Source organism: Myxocyprinus asiaticus, chromosome 45, assembly GCF_019703515.2.
Source record: "Myxocyprinus asiaticus isolate MX2 ecotype Aquarium Trade chromosome 45, UBuf_Myxa_2, whole genome shotgun sequence".
Taxonomy (NCBI): domain Eukaryota; kingdom Metazoa; phylum Chordata; class Actinopteri; order Cypriniformes; family Catostomidae; genus Myxocyprinus; species Myxocyprinus asiaticus.
The window spans coordinates 32,906,524-32,925,722 of NC_059388.1; the positions used below are offsets into that span (position 1 = coordinate 32,906,524).

General features: G+C 41.0%; 1 protein-coding gene across 3 annotated transcripts in view; it reads left to right on the plus strand.

Moving 5' to 3' along the window:
- Positions 1-552: 552 nt before the first annotated feature.
- Positions 553-19,199, plus strand: part of LOC127435208 (proline-rich protein 5-like) — a 19,720-nt gene continuing 1,073 nt past the window's right edge. The window contains exons 1-9 of one of the 3 annotated variants that reach the window (XM_051688486.1): positions 553-1,732; positions 5,575-5,685; positions 6,880-6,960; positions 7,967-8,015; positions 8,107-8,164; positions 9,520-9,611; positions 9,699-9,839; positions 16,943-17,081; positions 18,300-19,199. The exon at positions 18,300-19,199 is cut by the window's right edge and continues 1,072 nt beyond it. In XM_051688486.1, the coding sequence (XP_051544446.1) occupies positions 5,585-5,685; positions 6,880-6,960; positions 7,967-8,015; positions 8,107-8,164; positions 9,520-9,611; positions 9,699-9,839; positions 16,943-17,081; positions 18,300-18,742 (1,104 nt within the window). In that variant the 5' untranslated portion in view covers positions 553-1,732; positions 5,575-5,584 and the 3' untranslated portion in view covers positions 18,743-19,199. Of the gene's footprint in view, positions 1,733-2,520; positions 5,686-6,879; positions 6,961-7,966; positions 8,016-8,106; positions 8,165-9,519; positions 9,612-9,698; positions 9,840-16,942; positions 17,082-18,299 lie in introns of those variants that run through there. The other 2 variants (XM_051688487.1, XM_051688485.1) reach the window with 2 other exon arrangements.

The following is a 19,199-nucleotide window of genomic DNA, read 5'->3' on the forward strand; positions in this document are numbered from 1 at the left end:
GACAAATTGTTTCATAAAGCCCAATTTGATGTGCAGTGTTGGCATCAGCACCTTCCGGGGGTCCACCAGTGGCTCCCACTTGACGTTGTTCCTCCCCACAGAGAACTCGGTCTGCTGTGGCCAGTCCCGCCTGTGGTAGTGCGACTTAGTGTCCCTGCTGTCCCAAAGGCAAAGATAGCAGGAAAACTTGGTAAAACCGCCTTGGAGACCCATCAGGAATTCCACCATTCTGAAGTCTCCTATGACCTCCCAGCCGTACTCATCATACTTCAAGGCGTCCATCAAGGTCTTGATGCTGTTGTAATCCTGTTTGAGGTGCACCGAGTGAGTCAGGGGAAGAGACGGGTACTTGTTAGAATTATGGACCAGCACGGCTTTGAATATTACTTTAGTATAAATACATGTTCATTTTGTGAATAAAGACACAAATTCGCCCGTTTTCTCATTGGAAATGGGTAAATTTCAAAATATCACTGTCCTGGTCACAAAAGCAAAGTTTGTGGGGAATAATAGCCATTTTCTATACTTTTGAGGCATAAGCAAATAGGAAATAATACTTACTACTAAAAAAAAAAAAAAAAAAAAAAAAAAAAAAGGTGTTACACAGTGTAATAGATTAATGCACAAAAGAACGTAAGTCCATATTTCTATTCGTCTAATTCATTGCATACAGTCCGTTTACACTACCAACTTCTTATGAATGTGCTGTCTTTGTTTATATCGCTGGTGTTTGAGGGAATGGACTATATAATAGGATGCAGACGGTGCAATAACCGGAGAAGAACCTCAAAATTAAATGGCACTTGACCCGGCCCATTAGTGCTTTGCACATGCAATTTCACCAAACCCACTTGCGCCTAGATTTAGCGCATGCTTACAGAAAATACCAAAACTTTTAGCCATGCCCAATGACTTTGCACATATGATTTAAAGCATAACTCTAGTGCTCTTAAAATAGGGCCCGTTAAGTACACAGTCTTGTATCTTTGTCTTTTTGTCTGATTTTTTTTTTGTTGCTTCAAATCAAAGTTTGTAATGTTGTGATTCACCTCAGAGCTGGTTGGTTTGATTCATGGTGCACGACTCTTTTATGAAGATTTTATGGTATCACTATGGAAAACATGAATGGGAAAAATACTTCTGGAACCAAGACGGCTGAAAAAGTGGGCAGACACTGTTTGTTTTATTGGTGAGAACACTGAGAAACATTCAGACCTTCTGCCATCAACACAACACGAGTTACTGAATGTGAAGTATTAATGTAATACTGCAGATCACAACAGGAAGGGTGTATTTGTAGTACATGTGTGTGTAGGTGATGTTTAACACAGTATTCTAGTAAAGTACACTCACATTAGATATAGTGCAGTTCTTTAGTTGGCAGGTTGTTTCGGAAACACAGACGGCAGCAGAAAGTGAGAATCGGAAGGAAGGAAATCAAATATAATTAGAAGAACATTATTTCTCAGGTCTGTTTTCTCCTGATAGAGAATTAGAGGAAGAGCTTGAGCGTCACAATAAATGCTCTGAAGTCACACATAAAATCCATCATTACAATTATTTATAAAATCCATTCTTAGTGGAAATGTGTTTTACTGGCTATTTATTAATATAGACCTTAAACATATTCTGTGAGCTGTGTTTGTGTAGCAGGTTTGAATGTTGAACGCATCTCTTCACTGATTTGTTGACGTCTGACACAATTTAACGACTGCTGTGTCCGGTATACAAGGTAACTATCTTTCTTTGTCTAAAAAAAATGAGTTTTATGAATTTAACCCATGTCTGTTAGCTTTGAGGTCATGTAGTGTACTCATAGTTGAGCAAATACACATTTTTGTCCAATCAAGTGCTCTTGAGAATGAAAATGTCCCTCTGTTATAAATACCACCCATCTCTGATGAGCAATAACAAGTAAATCATGGTTAATTAAATGAGGTCTTTAATTAAGATTACTAATTGGGTGTTCTGTCATTTAAGATGCACTGCAGAAGTTTTCATGATGCAGATAATCAAATCAGTGTTTGTTATTAGTTGGATTGGTTACTGGAAGAGTTTTATTGATGAAAGCTAATTGAGAATGAACATTAAAAACCACACAGACAGGAAAGACACATCAATCGTGTTTTAGACCTTCAGCTAGTGGTTACCAGTGTACTAAGAGAACGTTTATCAGTGTATTTTTCCATTATGTCTCACTGTCTTCATGATTTTTCATCAACTGATCGGCACACAGGCAGATGAGAACCATGAGTTGCCCTCAGATGTTTTGTGTTGTTTACTGTTAGTGTTTGTTGTGTAACTCTGAGGTTCTCATCTCTCTTCGTGACCAATTTGTTCTTTATCTGATGTCCTTTCATCTGAAGAGGGACACAAACACACAAGAGACTCACAGAAACACGGCCCGGTCATCATGAGAACCTCTTTTGTCTTCTACGCAGAAGACACACACACACACACACACACACACGATGAAGAGCATTGGGGTCGTTCAGCTCATTGTTAAGGTGTGAGAGAGAGACTCATTAAATATCTGTCTGTCTGTGAGTTTATACTGTTTAGTTCAGGGTTAGATAGAAGTGTGAAATGTCCAGATCATGTCTCTGTTTCAAAACCTGCTGCATGAGTTACACAACCATTATATTGTGTGTGTGTGTATTTGCTTTTGTGTTTTCGTGTGTGTGTGTGTGTGTGTGTGTGTGTGTGTGTGTGTGTGTGTGTGTGTGTGTGGAGGTCTTCTAATAGGGAAGTGTTTTTTGTGTGTGCGTGTGTGGAGGTCTTCTAATAGGGAAGTGTTTTGTGTGTATTTGTCTGTCTGTGTGTGTGTGTGTGTGTGTGTGTGGAGGTCTTCTAATAGGGAAGTGTTTTGTGTGTGTGTGTGTGTGTGTGTGTGTGTGTGTGTGTGTGTGTGTGTAAGACACTTACGTGCTCAAGCTGACGTCCCTGAGCAGGCCGTGAGCCTGGGAGTCGATTTAGTCAGAGAGTTGCGGGAAATGCGGCGAGAGATGTTGAACATGTCAGCAGTGTTGACGAAGGTCGTTGCTGACTTGGAGGATCTTGCAGTGATACGTCGATCGATCACTGCCATGGAGGCGAAGTTCACTGATATGGTCACAAGAGTGGTGGATGTCGAGAAACGGATCGATTATCTGGAGTCATCGGAGAGGGAATAATCTGCTGATCCGCTAGCGACCAAGGTGGATTTGGAGCATGTCTGGGAGAAGTTGGCGGATTTGGAGAACCGTAGCCAGTGGAATAACGTCCAAATCGTCGGAATTCCAGAGGGCGAAGAGGGTTAGGATATGGTGAAATTCCTGGACAGGCTCTTTCCAAGTTTGCTTGAAATAGCAGGCCATAAACTGGAAATTGAGCTCACAGGGTTCCTCCACGGATCACCTAGCCGGGAGACAGGCCCTGATCAATTCTGGACAAATTTCTGAGATCATCCGATAAAGATCATGTGTTACACGAGGCGAAGAATAAAGGAAAGCTTTCTTGAAAGAATTTTCTTGTTCCCAGACTTTGTGAATTCGACAAGAGAGAAATGTGATTGATTCAAGGAATGCAAGAAACTTTTACATCAACAGAAGTTCGCTTTTTGCACTGATGTTCCTGGCCAAATTGAGAATAGATGCTAAGGATGGCCGTAAAACATTCACATGCCCACAGCAAGCGATGTCCTTCATAAAGTCAATGGAGTGAGTAAGTCATCTGGTTGCACTCACATTGCAGCTGAGTGGACCGGCTCACTGAACATTCGCTTGACTGTTTGAAGAATCTGCATGCCTTTTTTCAAGCTGGTTCCACCTATTGGCTGGAGTTTATTTTGTAGAGCAACACACCTTCAGGACAGTTTAGTGGATGAAGCAACATGCTCTTTGTGTTTATTCTGCCTATTGGCTGGAGTTTGTTTTATAGATTATCTTTTGCTGTGTAATTCTGTCTCACAAAATTGTGCAGAAGCACTGGACTCTAGCAATCTGACAGCAAAGTTGTCGCAGGGGCTCTTGTAGGTGTGCATGGACTGTTTGAGTTTAGAGGGATGGACGCCAGATGGTGCTGTCAAGCGTGGGGTTAATGCACACGTTTTTCTTTTTTCTGTTTGTTTTGTTCCGGGGGAGTTCGGGGTATGACTGTTGCACTAATGTTGGAATGTGGTCTTTATAATCTTGTTTTTGACACACAATCTATTTTTTCTTATATGTCAAAATGTCAAATGTTAATATGAGTGGATTGTCTCTGTCCACATGGAATGTAAATGGGTTGGGGCACCCCATAAAATGATGGAAGGTTATTTCTCTTATTAAACGTAACAAATATGTTATAGTGTTTCTTCAAGAAGTGCATCTTTCATTGCAGGAAGCTGAAAAATTTGGGGAGATATGGGGTGGACATGTTTCCTTTAGTGCTGGCTCAAGTAACAGCAGGGGAGTCATTACATTGATAAGTAAACATCTACAATTCAAACGTCTCAAACAGGATAGGGGGTAGCATACACACCCCTAAAGTGGCAGATACTCTGGGAGAGGTGATTACTGCTTTTGGAAAAGGTCATGAGGCATCAGTGTATTACTCCCTGTTAATTCAGAGTCTGGGGGACGGAGCTTTAACTTCTATCAAGAGATTATGGGAGAAAGATTTAAACTTGGTGGAGGAGGGAGTGTGGGCTAGGAGTCTAAAAAACATCAAGTCTGCATCTAGAGATGCAAGGGTGCACCTTTTACTTCGATTTTACAAGATTTTACATCGATTCTATTTGACCCCCTCTAGATTGTATAGGCTGGGTCTTAAAGACACACCCACCTGCTGGCGATGCCAATCAGAAGATGGGGACACAACCCAAGTTTATTGGTGGTGTGTTAACATCCAAGAATTTTGGTTGAGGGTTCAGAGTTTTATGTGTGATATATTGGGCACTCAAATTTCATTTTGCCCCAGAATCTGTATTTTAGGTGATGGGGCGGTGATTGATGTAGGGGATAAGTGCATAAAGAATTGGGTTCTAGCCGGTGTTATGATCGGCAGACAGGTCATCCTTAGGGGATGGAAGTCAGCTGGAGTGCCCTCATTTCAGTAGTGGTGCACAGAGATGGGGAGGGTAGCAGCATTTGAGGAGATGGCATGAAGAGGGCTAGGCAACTGGGATATGTACATCAGGAAATGGGGCGGCTATTTAGCCTTTTCGGAAGGCTCTCGGGGAGGGGCAGCCCAGAGAGACTAGTGGTTTTGTATGTGTGTTTTGCAACCTTTTTGTTTTTGAAAGTATGCTTTTTATGTTCTTTTTATGTTTTTAAAAAAATATTTTTTATGATTTTCTGCTGTTTTATTGTCTATTTGTGTGTCTTTGGGGGGGTAATGTTTGAGGGGAAAAGTTATGATTTCATGTGGTTTGATTTGCTGCATGAATCAATAAAAATTGTTAATAACAAAACAACACTGAAGAAAGTTTCTCCCTCAAACCACAGACAAACAGAGAGAGAGAGAAATCAGAAATAAGGGAGGAGTCGTGACATGCTGCACAATGTGACAATTCTCTCTCTCTCTCTGTGTAATGATGAGGACTCTTCATCACAGGTTCAAGTTAATGAGTTCTCCCAGTCTGAGTGATTTGGGTCGGTCAGCAGCACCACCGGATGACAGAAACAATAAACAATACGGAGCTGGAACTAACGCTACCTGGAACAGGTACATATACAACACACACACACACTTGTGCACTGCAGGATGTTGTTGTGGTTCTCTGCTTTTATTTAAAATAAACTTGTTCATCTAAGTGTTCTCAGTGTGGGTTTAAATGTGAATTTACAGACAGATTGTTTTGTTGTTGTTGTTATTATTTTTGTGAGAGAGACACATGCAGTGAGGTCCAAAAGTCTGAGAACACTACTGAAATGCTTCTATTGTGTTTTTATTTAATGCAATTTTTTTAATGTATAATCAGGCTAACAATCTGAGTGAAACGTTGATCTGAAAAATGAACATATTGTAGTATTTTTGCTTTAATAACAGAATGCACATGAAGAAAACCTGATGATCATGTTCTCCAGCATCTTGTGTTCTTCAGTCTGACCGTCTGATCATAGAGTTCACATGATCAATGACGTTTGATTAGTTACCTAGAAATCGTGCATATCTGAAATATTTCCGATTCAGTTTACGTAATATGTAAATTTGTTTTCATATTTATTTGTTTTCATTTTTTTAATCTTTAAACTTTTTCCATTTTTAAATGAAAATAAATAAAGGTGGTCTCCAACATGAATGTGCTCACTGTCTTCTCATAATTTGAGGAGAAATTCCAACAAATCCTACAGTTTCCTCTGTTTGTTGTGTGAAATGTGTGTTGTGTAGCTGCCCACATCAGCCCACATCAGTGTGTTTGTGAAAAGAGAATTCTCACACACACACACACACTCTCACACACATATTCACACACACACCTCATCAGCATCAGTTATGTCAAACACTCATTGTTCTACAGACACTACAGTGTGTGTGTGTGTGTGTGTTAGAGCGGAAACAGAGAATTCTCTTTTCACACACACACACACACACACACACACACACACACACACACACACACACACACACTGTAGTGTCTGTAGAACAATGAGTGTTTGATATCACTGATGCTGATGAGGTGTGTCTATGTGTGTGTTTGTGTGTTTTGAGGAAATCTTTCCATTTCATGCTGTCTGAAACATGTCAAACATTTTATTTCCAGCAGAAATACACAAGATTAAAATGATTAAAGTATTTGTGATGTTTGTGTCATTGAAGCTGTTTAGTGTGTGTGTTGTTATGTGACATTCGTGTCAGAGTTTGTGTGACAGTGATGTAACACATTAACTGTGTGTGTGTGTGTGTGTGTGTGTGCAGTATCCACAATGCCGTGATCACTGTGTTCCAGCGGAGAGATCTGGGAGAGTATGAGCTGTACACACTGAATGAAGGGGTCAGGTGAGTGACCTTTCATCAGTAGAGTTCAGTTCTCACTGAGACACAGGAAATGAACACACGACTCCATCAAACTCAAAACTAGAGCCCTGTTTACACCTGGTATTAAGATGCGGTTTTGGCCGATCCATTTGAAACAGGACGACACTAAAGATGGGTGTAAACGAGGTCCAAAATGTTTTGAGCTTTGTCCACTTCAAGCACATTTCGAGATGGTCTAAAACACGTGACCACATTGTGCCCGTAGTGTAAACGATCATCCGTTTAAATGCATTTGAACAGCTGTTAAGCCCTGCCTACTCACCTGTCAATCCACCGCTGCACTAAAACAAGAGTTTAAACTTTAAAGGAAACAACCGTCTGATCGGAACATTTGAAAAGCACAAACATATACATGTACAAGTACTTTAAAGAACTTCTTAGTAATTATGAGAAACAGTGTGCCATTTCTTTGTGCTTTCTTTTTCTTCTTTTGCTTTTTTATGATTTATTATCATGCAGTAGCACATTGACATAGTGATTGATGTCGTCATGAAATCAGAGACCCTCCCCTCCAAATCTGAACACAAGTGGTCACCGGAGACGCATATTATGAGCAGGTGTAAACGGTCTATCACATTTCTGTTGGCTTTAAAAAAGTCAAAAGCTTATGAGGCCATTTCATTTAGCAGATGCAAGAATCTCATTGTGTCGTGTTGTAGAGAGGTCAAACACATCAGACACATTTGCACTTTAACACAGAATCATTCTTGCAATCAAAACCTCTCTTCTTGTCTAGAGCACCGCTCGCCACCTCTCACTTTAAAGTGGACGTGACACACTTCATCATGAATTGTATATTACACAAGCATTGTTTTTAATCAAGAACAGCAATGTAAAAACATAAATGCAGCATCAGTTCTGTGATTAGATAAATAAACTGAGAACGGTGTGAAGATTCAAGTCTGTGTCACATATGAATAACTTTCTATCGTTTGATTCTGAACGAGTTCTGTTTGTGTCTCTCTAGACAGCTGCTGAAAACAGAGTTGGGCTCCTTCTTCACAGAGTATCTTCAGGTGAATAAATGACAATAAATGTGATTTATTTTAAATCACAGAATTAATCAAGTATAAATGGAGCGACTGAATTGTGTTTGTGTCATCACAGAATCAACTGTTGACGAAGGGAATGGTGATTCTACGCGATAAGATTTGCATTCATGAGGGTAAAATGTCTGATATCTTTAAATTCAAAATGTTCAGAATACTTTTCTGATGGCACACACTGACACACTGACACACACACTCACACTGACACACACACTCACACACACTCTCACTGACACACACTCTCACTGACACACACTCACTCACACACTCACACACACTCTCACTGACACACACTCACACACACTCTCACTGACACACACTCACACACACTCTCACTGACACACACACACACACACTCTCACTGACACACACACACACACTCATACACACTCTCACTGACACACACACTCACACACACTCTCACTGACACACACACACACACTCATACACACTCTCACACTGACACACACACTCTCACTGACACACACACTCACACACACTCTCACTGACACATACTCACACACACTCTCACTGACACACACACTCACACACTCACACACACTCTCACTTACACACACTCACACACACTCTCACTGACACACACTCTCACTGACACACACTCACACACACTCTCACTGACACACACACACACACTCATACACACTCTCACTGACACACTCACTCACACTCACACACACTGTCACTGACACACTCACTCTCACTGACACACACACTCACACACACTCTCACTGACACACACACTCACACACACTCTCACTGACACACACACTCATACATACACACTCACTCACACTCACACTGACACACTCACACTGACACACACTCACTCAAACTGACACACACACTCTCACACACACACTGACACTGACACACACACTCATACATACACACTCACACTCACACTGACATACACACACACACACACACACACACTCACACACACACACACACACACACACTCACACTGACACACGCTCACTCAAACTGACACACACTCTCACACACACTCACACTGACACAAACACACTCACACTGACACACACACACACTGACACTGACACACACACACACACACACACACTCGTCATCACTGCTGGAGCTTGAAGAGAGATATGTTTTATTTGATCAATCGATTCGTTAGAGAACTCTCTTGCGTGTCTTTTGTATTGTGGGTCTATGGTAGTGCTTCTTCTCATCCATGATGGATGAAGGGCAGACCAGCTGAAAGCTGCTTTATGCCACCTACTGTACCGGGGTAAAATTGCTTGTCGATTAGTACTATCTATAGGTGCATCACCAAACGAGTGATGTAAAGATGTGAATGTGCTAACGTTGACCTCGCCTCACTTTTAATGTTAAGGGCCACTCGTCTGCGATTCGTTTCGAATCATCTGCTGTGCAAAGCCTTAAGTGTTACATAAACCAAGAAAGTTGTTTGGTGTTTGTGCAGGTCAGAAGCTGCTGGATTCTCTGTCAGAGACGTGGGATTATTTCTTCTGTGATGTTCTGTCCACACTGCAAGCGATCTTCTACCCTGTGCAAGTACATTAGCATCCATGACAGTCACATGACTTGAACACATTCATATTGCTGACCATCTACTCAAACACAAATGATGTGTGTGTTCAGGGGAAGGAGCCGTCTGTCAGACAGTTAGCTCTTCTGCACTTCAGGAACATCATCACTCTGAATATAAAACTGGATGAAGCTTTGAGTCACCCATGTGCTCGTGTGCCGCCGTCAATCATTCAGATGCTGCTCATCCTGCAGGTACAAACACCATCACCTGTGTGTGTATGAGCGTGTGTGTGTGTGTGAGTGTGAGTGTGTGTTTGTGTGAGTGTATGAGTGTGTGTTTGTGTGAGTGTATGAGTGTGTGTTTGTGTGAGTGTATGAGTGTGAGTGTATGAGTGTGTGTTTGTGTGAGTGTATGAGTGTGAGTGTATGAGTGTATGAGTGTGAGTGTGTGAGTGTATGAGTGTGAGTGTATGAGTGTGTGTTTGTGAGTGTGAGTGTATGAGTGTGTGTATGAGTGTGAGTGTATGAGTGTGTGTATGAGTGTGAGTATGAGTGTGTGTGTTTGTGTGTGTATGTGTGAGTGTATGAGTGTGTGTGTTTGTGTGTGTGTATGAGTTTGTGTGTATGAGTGTGTGTATGTGTGAGAGTGTGTGAGTGAGTGTGTGAGTGAGTGTGTGAGTGTATGTGTGAGTGTATGAGTGTGTGTGTTTGTGTGTGTGTTTGTGTGTGTGTTTGTGTGTGTGTTTGTGTGAGTGTATGAGTGTGAGTGTATGAGTGTGTGTTTGTGTGAGTGTATGTGTGAGTGTATGAGTGTGTGTGTTTTTTGTGAGGGTGTGTGTTTGTGTGAGTGTATGAGTGTGAGTGTATGAGTGTATGAGTGTATGTTTGTGTGAGTGTATGAGTGTGTGTGTTTTTTGTGAGAGTGTGAGTTTGTGTTTGTGTTTGTGTGTATGAGTGAGTGTGTGTGTGTATGTGTGAGAGTGTTTGAGTGTGTGTGAGTGTGTGTGTGTGTGAGTGTATGAGTGTGTGTGTATGAGTGTGTGTATGTGTGAGAGTGTTTGTGTGTACGTGCAAGTGTACGTGCGAGTGTACGTGCGAGTGTATGAGTGTATGTGTTCTTTGTGTGAGTTTGTGTTTGTGTGTATGAGTGAGTGTGTGTGTGAGTGAATGAGTGTGAGTGTATGAGTGTGAGTGTTTGTGTGAGTGTATGTGTGAGTGTATGAGTGTGTGTGTTTTTTTGTGAGAGTGTGAGTTTGTGTGTTTGTGAGTGTGTGTGAGTGTGAGTGTGTGTATAAGTGTGTGTGTGTGTGTGTGTGTTTGTGAGAGTGTGAGTTTGTGTTTATGTGTGTATGAGTGAGTGAGCGTGTGTGTGTTTGAGTGAGCGTGTGTGTGTTTGAGTGTGTGTGAGTGAGTGTGAGTTTTTGTGTGTGAGTGTGTGTGTATGTATGAGTGTGTGTATGTATGAGTGTGTGTATGTATGAGTGTGTGTATGAGTGTGTGTGTTTGTGTGAGTGTATGAGTGTGTGTTTGTGTGAGTGTATGAGTGTGTGTTTGTGTGAGTGTATGAGTGTGTGTTTGTGTGAGTGTATGAGTGTGTGTGTTTGTGTGAGTGTATGAGTGTGTGTGTGTGTTTGTGTGAGTGTATGAGTGTGTGTGTGTTTTTTTGTGAGAGTGTGAGTTTGTGTGTGTGTGAGTGTGTGTATGAGTGTGTGAGTGTATGAGTGTGTGAGTGTATGAGTGTGTGTGTGTATGAGTGTGTGTCTTTGTGTGAGTGTGTGTCTTTGTGTGAGTGTGTGTGAGTGTATGAGTGTGTGTGAGTGTATGAGTGTGAGTGTATGAGTGTGTGTTTGTGTGAGTGTATGAGTGTGTGTGTTTTGTGAGAGTGTGAGTTTGTGTGTTTGTGTTTGTGTGTATGAGTGAGTGTGTGTGTGTGTATGAGTGTGTGTGTATGAGTGTGTGTATGTGTGAGAGTGTGTGAGAGTGTGTGTATGAGTGTGTGTGTGTGTGAGTGTATGAGTGTGTGTGTGTGTGTGAGTGTATGAGTGTGTGTGTGTGTGTGAGTGTATGAGTGTGTGTGTTTTTTGTGAGAGTGTGAGTTTGTGTGTTTGTGTTTGTGTGTATGAGTGAGTGTGTGTGTGTATGTGTGAGTGTGCGTGTGTGAGTGTGCGTGTGTGAGTGTGCGTGTGTGTGTGCGTGTGTGAGTGTGCGTGCGTGTGTGAGTGTGCGAGTGTATGTGTGTGTGTTTTTTTTGTGTGAGTGTGTGAGTGTTTGTGTGTGTGAGTGTGTGTGTGTGTGGGTGTATGAGTGTGAGTGTATGAGTGTGTGTGTTTGTGTGAGTGTATGTGTGAGAGTGTGAGTGTGTGTGTGTGTGAGTGTATGAGTGTGAGTGTATGAGTGTGTGTGTTTGTGTGAGTGTATGTGTGAGAGTGTGAGTGTGTGTGTTTTTTGTGAGTGTGAGTTTGTGTGTTTGTGAGTGTGTGTATAAGTGTGTGTGTGTATGTGTGTGTTTGTGTGAGTGTATCAGTGTGTGTGTTTGTGTGAGAGTGTGAGTTTGTGTGTTTGTGTGAGAGTGTGAGTTTGTGTTTATGTGTGTATGAGTGAGTGAGCGTGCGTGTGAGTGAGTGTGTGTGTGTTTGAGTGAGTGTGTGTGTGTTTGTGTATGAGTGTGTGTGTGTTGTGTGAGAGTGTGAGTTTGTGTGTTTGTGTTTATGTGTGAGTGTGTGTGAGTGTGAGTGAGTGTGTGTGTGTGAGAGTGTGAGTTTGTGTGTTTGTGTTTATGTGTGTATGAGTGAGTGTGTGTGTGTGTGTGTGTGTGTGTGTGTGTGTTTTCAGAGATGTTCTTTTGGTGTTTCTAAAGTTATGATGTTTGTGGTTGTATTTCTTGTGTCTATCTCTACATGCTGTTTTATAGGGTACATATTTTTATTGTTGAATTTTTTTTCCCATGAGGGCCGCTTCTAATGTTATTTTATTTATTTTTTCTGAATATTTTCCTACCTCTCTCTGACCCTTATAATTAAACATGGGTTAGGCGATGAATGGGACGAGCTGATGGAAATGGAGAGATATTTACAAACTAAACTACTAACCGACACAGACAAAAATCAAAATGAACTTAAAATGATGCTTTTAAGCACTTAAAGGTACAGCTCTGTGCCATCATGACATGTGCAATGTTTATTGAGGAGTAGATGATTCATGATTCAATAATAAGGTGACTATAAAAAATATAAGCCGAACAAATAAATATATATGAAATATACTTTTGGCTGTTATTGTAGGTATTATTTTTGAAGCAATGTAAAAATTATTATAATTATAAATGTGACAAGTCTTTGATTTGATATAATAAATACAAAAGTATCATTATTGTATGCTTATTAACAGTGTTAGATAAAAGGTATTTTATGTTCCTTCCCATAAGAAATCTGATATATGGCAAACATAACTCTACATGCAGGCTACATTTCTTATTCACATGATTTTTAGGTATATATACAGTATGTAACACATATGAAAACAATTTTGTAGTATTTAGAAATAATATCTTGCATATACATGTATGTTCAAGTATGTGACATTTTAATATAATATATTTTATTTATATAATATATTTACTTGCTTTTCAAGTCATATGTTGTGATATATCAGATTTTAGATTTGTATGGGTTTAACCTGAAACTATGTTAATGTTAAATAAAACTAAAATATGAATTTACACTAAAAAAAGAAACCTGAAATGGCTCTGCCTTCCTAGTTTCAAAACTGCTGAAGTTATTTCATGTCAATGTAGTGACATTATGATGAATCTGAATGTGACATTTATATTTAATAGGATCTGTGATATTTATTACTTTAATTAGATTAGAATTAAATTAGAAGTTGTGCAATGATTTACTTAATGAAACTGAGCCATTTATGTTAATGATCAATAAAAACTGAAGTTAGTTCATTTGCTGTTCATGTAATATTTTATTTTATTTATTTTCTTATTTGTATTTTTTATTTTCTCCCCAATTTGGAATTCCCAATGCACTCTAAGTCCTCGTGGTGGCGCGGTTACTCATCTCAGTCCGGGTGGTGGAGGACAAGTCTCAGTTGCCTCCGTTTCTGAGACCGTCAATCCGTGCATCTTATCACGTGACTCGTTGTGCATGACACCGCGGAGACTCACAGCATGTGGAGGCTCATGCTACTCTCCACGATCCACACACAACTTACCACACGCCCCATTGAGAGCGAGAACCACTAATCATGACCACGAGGAGGTTACCCCATGTGACTCTACCCTCCCTAGCAACCGGGCCAATTTGGTTGCTTAGGAGACCTGGCTGGAGTCACTCAGCACGCCCTGGATTCGAACTAGCGACTCCAGGGTTGATAGTCAGCATCAATACTACCCCGTTCATGTAATATTTATGATGATGGCCTTAAAATAGAACGCTGAATGGTTTTTCCACAGACATGATGAAAGACTGAAGGGTTATGGTGAATGAGTGAAGGGTGGTTATGATGAATGAGTGAAGGGTGGTTATGATGAATGAGTGAAGGGTGGTTATGATGAAAGACTGAAGGGTTATGATGAATGACTGAGGGGTGATGATGAATGACTGAGGGGTTATGATGAAAGGCTGAAGGGTTATGATGAATGAGTGAAAGGTTATGATGAATGAGTGAAGGGTTATGATGAAAGACTGAAGGGTTATGATGAAAGACTGAAGGGTTATGGTGAATGAGTGAAGGGTTATGGTGAATGAGTGAAGGGTTATGATGAATGACTGAGGGGTGATGATGAATGACTGAAGGGTTATGATGAAAGGCTGAAGGGTTATGATGAATGAGTGAAAGGTTATGATGAATGAGTGAAGGGTTATGGTGAATGAGTGAAGGGTTATGGTGAATGAGTGAAGGGTTATGGTGAATGAGTGAAGGGTGGTTATGATGAATGAGTTAAAGGCTATGATGAATGACTGAGGGTTGATGATGAATGAGTGAAGGGTTATGATGAAAGGCTGAAGGGTTATGATGAAAGACTGAAGGGTTATGGTGAATGAGTGAAGGGTTATGATGAATGAGTGAAGGGTTATGATGAATGAGTGAAGGGTTATGATGAATGACTGAGAGGTGATGATGAATGAGTGAAGGGTTATGATGAATGACTGAGGGGTGATGATGAATGACTGAAGGGTTATGATGAAAGGCTGAAGGGTTATGGTGAATGAGTGAAGGGTTATGGTGAATGAGTGAAGGGTTATGGTGAATGAGTGAAGGGTTATGATGAATGAGTGAAGGGTTATGATAAACGAGTGAAGGGTGGTTATGATGAATGAGTGAAGGGTGGTTATGATGAATGAGTGAAGGGTTATGATGAATGAGTGAAGGGTGGTTATGATGAATGACTGAGGGTTGATGATGAATGAGTGAAGGGTTATGATGAAAGGCTGAAGGGTTATGATGAAAGACTGAAGGGTTATGGTGAATGAGTGAAGGGTTATGATGAATGAGTGAAGGGTTATGATGAATGAGTGAAGGGTTATGATGAATGACTGAGAGGTGATGATGAATGAGTGAAGGGTTATGATGAATGACTGAAGGGTTATGATGAAAGGCTGAAGGGTTATGGTGAATGAGTGAAGGGTTATGATGAATGAGTGAAGGGTTATGATGAATGACTGAGAGGTGATGATGAATGAGTGAAGGGTTATGATGAATGACTGAGGGGTGATGATGAATGACTGAAGGGTTATGATGAAAGGCTGAAGGGTTATGATGAAAGACTGAAGGGTTATGGTGAATGAGTGAAGGGTTATGGTGAAAGAGTGAAGGGTTATGATGAATGAGTGAAGGGTTATGATAAACGAGTGAAGGGTGGTTATGATGAATGAGTGAAGGGTTATGATAAACGAGTGAAGGGTGGTTATGATGAATGAGTGAAGGGTTATGATGAATGAGTGAAGGGTTATGATAAACGAGTGAAGGGTGGTTATGATGAATGACTGAAGGGTTATGGTGAATGAGTGAAGGGTTATGGTGAATGAGTGAAGGGTTATGATGAATGAGTGAAGGGTTATGATAAACGAGTGAAGGGTGGTTATGATGAATGAGTGAAGGGTGGTTATGATGAATGAGTGAAGGGTTATGATGAATGAGTGAGGGTGGTTATGATGAATGACTGAGGGTTGATGATGAATGAGTGAAGGGTTATGATGAAAGGCTGAAGGGTTATGATGAAAGACTGAAGGGTTATGGTGAATGAGTGAAGGGTTATGATGAATGAGTGAAGGGTTATGATGAATGAGTGAAGGGTTATGATGAATGACTGAGAGGTGATGATGAATGAGTGAAGGGTTATGATGAATGACTGAGGGGTGATGATGAATGACTGAATGGTTATGATGAAAGGCTGAAGGGTTATGGTGAATGAGTGAAGGGTTATGGTGAATGAGTGAAGGGTTATGATGAATGAGTGAAGGGTTATGATAAACGAGTGAAGGGTGGTTATGATGAATGAGTGAAGGGTTATGATGAATGAGTGAAGGGTTATGATAAACGAGTGAAGGGTGGTTATGATGAATGAGTGAAGGGTTATGATGAATGAGTGAAGGGTTATGATAAACGAGTGAAGGGTGGTTATGATGAATGTCTGAAGGGTTATGGTGAATGAGTGAAGGGTTATGATGAATGAGTGAAGGGTTATGATAAACGAGTGAAGGGTGGTTATGATGAATGAGTGAAGGGTGGTTATGATGAATGAGTGAAGGGTTATGATGAATGAGTGAAGGGTGGTTATGATGAATGACTGAGGGTTGATGATGAATGAGTGAAGGGTTATGATGAAAGGCTGAAGGGTTATGATGAAAGACTGAAGGGTTATGGTGAATGAGTGAAGGGTTATGATGAATGAGTGAAGGGTTATGATGAATGAGTGAAGGGTTATGATGAATGACTGAGAGGTGATGATGAATGAGTGAAGGGTTATGATGAATGACTGAAGGGTGATGATGAAAGGCTGAAGGGTTATGATGAAAGACTGAAGGGTTATGGTGAATGAGTGAAGGGTTATGGTGAATGAGTGAAGGGTTATGATGAATGAGTGAAGGGTTATGATAAACGAGTGAAGGGTGGTTATGATGAATGAGTGAAGGGTTATGATGAATGAGTGAAGGGTTATGATAAACGAGTGAAGGGTGGTTATGATGAATGAGTGAAGGGTTATGATGAATGAGTGAAGGGTGGTTATGATGAATGACTGAAGGGTTATGATGAGTGAGTGAAGGGTTATGATGAATGACTGAAGGGTTATGATGAGTGAGTGAAGGGTTATGATGAATGACTGATGTGTGTGTGTGTTTCAGGGTGTTCATGAGTGTAAGAATGTGTCGAGTGATTATCTGAAGTTGGAGTCTCTCATTCAGAAGGTGGTGTCGCCGTATCTGGGAACACACGGTCTTTTCTCCAGCGATGGGTCCATCACGCAGTGCTCGTGTGTTCTCGGTGAGATGATTTCACTTGCTGAAGTGTGTCATTTCTGTTCCGGCACCAAACAGAATTAAAGCAACAGTACTAGGGCTGAACTATTTGTGACAAATTATCTGATTGAGATTATTCTGAAAAATATTGTGATTGCGATTTGAACTGTGATATGAAAATAAAGTCATGGGCAACATGCTCTACTGCCAATAGAAATACTGTTAAAGAAAGAGTGTTCGTCACTTGAGTCCTCTTAAAAAGAACCAGAGTAAATCAATAAAAAACACAGTGAAACAACAAACAGATTGACATCATCTTCACAGTGTACCTGTTTTTGTCCACTTTGTGAAAGAGTTTAAGACAACTTTACATAATTGTTTTTGGAACCCAATAATAAGTTAATTTTTACTGAAATATATTTTTGTATAATATTAACAACAACAATAAATAATAATAATAATTATTATTGTTGTTTTTTTAAAACATTACCATATTTATGTAATAATTTTTAATTTTTTTCTCCCCAATTTGGAACGCCCAATTCCCAATGCACTCTAAGTCCTCGTGGTGGCATAGTGATTCGTCTAAATCCGGGTGGCGGAGGATGAACCTCAGTTGCCTCCGCGTCTGAGACCGTCAATCCACACATCTTATCACGTGGCTTGTTGAGCGCGTTACCACGGAGACATAGCGTGTGTGGAGGCTTCACGCTATTCTCTGCGGCATCCATGCACAACTCACCACACGCCCCACCGAGAGCGAGAACCACATTATAGTGACCACGAGGAGGTTACCCCATGTGACTCTACCCTCCCTAGCAACCGGGCCAATTTGGTTGCTTAGGAGACCTGGCTGGAGTCACTCAGCACGCCCTGGATTCAAACTCACGACTCCAGGTGTGATAGTCAGTGATTTTACTTGCTGAGCTACCCAGGCCCCCCCATGTAATAATTGTTTTACTTGCTTGCGCATTACTATACGGTCCGTTTAAACCCTTAAGCCTTTATTTTGGAGGAACACTGAAGGAAGACATTTCTGTTAAATCTGGCAATGATCTTTTACTGCAGAGAAATGCTCTCATCTACTCTTCTGTCCACAAAAACTCTTTTGATGACATTGCATATGAGTGGACAATAATATGACACACTTCACCTTGTTTAATAGTAGTAATCCGTAAAATTCACTGTAGATTGTCATGATATGAAATGCAGCGATTGCTGATGAATCCTTTTGTCCTCTCAGAGAAGCGTCTGCTGCGACAGTTGCCACGATCCAGCGACTCACCAGCTAAGAATCCCGTGGTCCGCTCCAAAAGCTACAACATTCCCATGCTGACGCCCGTGACCGAATACGACTCTGACAGCAGCACGGGAATCCGCCGGCATTCCGTGTGTCAGATGACTTCATGTCTGGAAGAGCCCGTGTTCTTGGAGGTGCCGTCCAGTCTGGTGACGGTGGAGAATTGTGAAGAAGCCGGCCCTACTGCATCTTCTCCACCCATATTCCCAGAGCTCTACTGCGACAGCGGACGGAACGCATCCCCCCACCACAGTCGTCCTTCCAGTCCAGAGACAGTCCTGGATCAGATTCTGGAATCTCTGGACTCGGACACGGAGGGAATCTTTATCGACTTTTGCCGGCAGCGGCCTTGCTCGTCTGATTTCAGCTGTGAGAGCGACACATAATTGTCCTTCACACTTAAAGATGTTGTAAGCGATTTTAGCCGTTCTACTTCCATGAGACTGAGCTGTTGGATTAGCCACGCCCCCTCTTTCCAAAACCCCACCCTCTAAAGATAACAACTGAGCTTTACTGGATCAACATTGTGCAGAAACGGTTGTTAAAAACAACAGCAGCAAAATAGCGCCCTCTACTGTTATGAGCAACATGGCATAAAAATGGCATTAAGCCTCAATAATTCGCTGAAACTACAATACTATGAGAATGCGCAAAATGATTGACAGGCCGTAAGTGTGAGAGACCGCAGACACATTTTTGTTTGTTGTTTACAGAGTCTAAAGCTGTCACAGAGACCGGTGAGATATCTCACAACACTTATTACATTAATATCATTCAGGGAGAAGGATGTTTTTTTAAATACTTTTCCATGAAAAAAATCACTTACAGCACCTTTAATTCTCA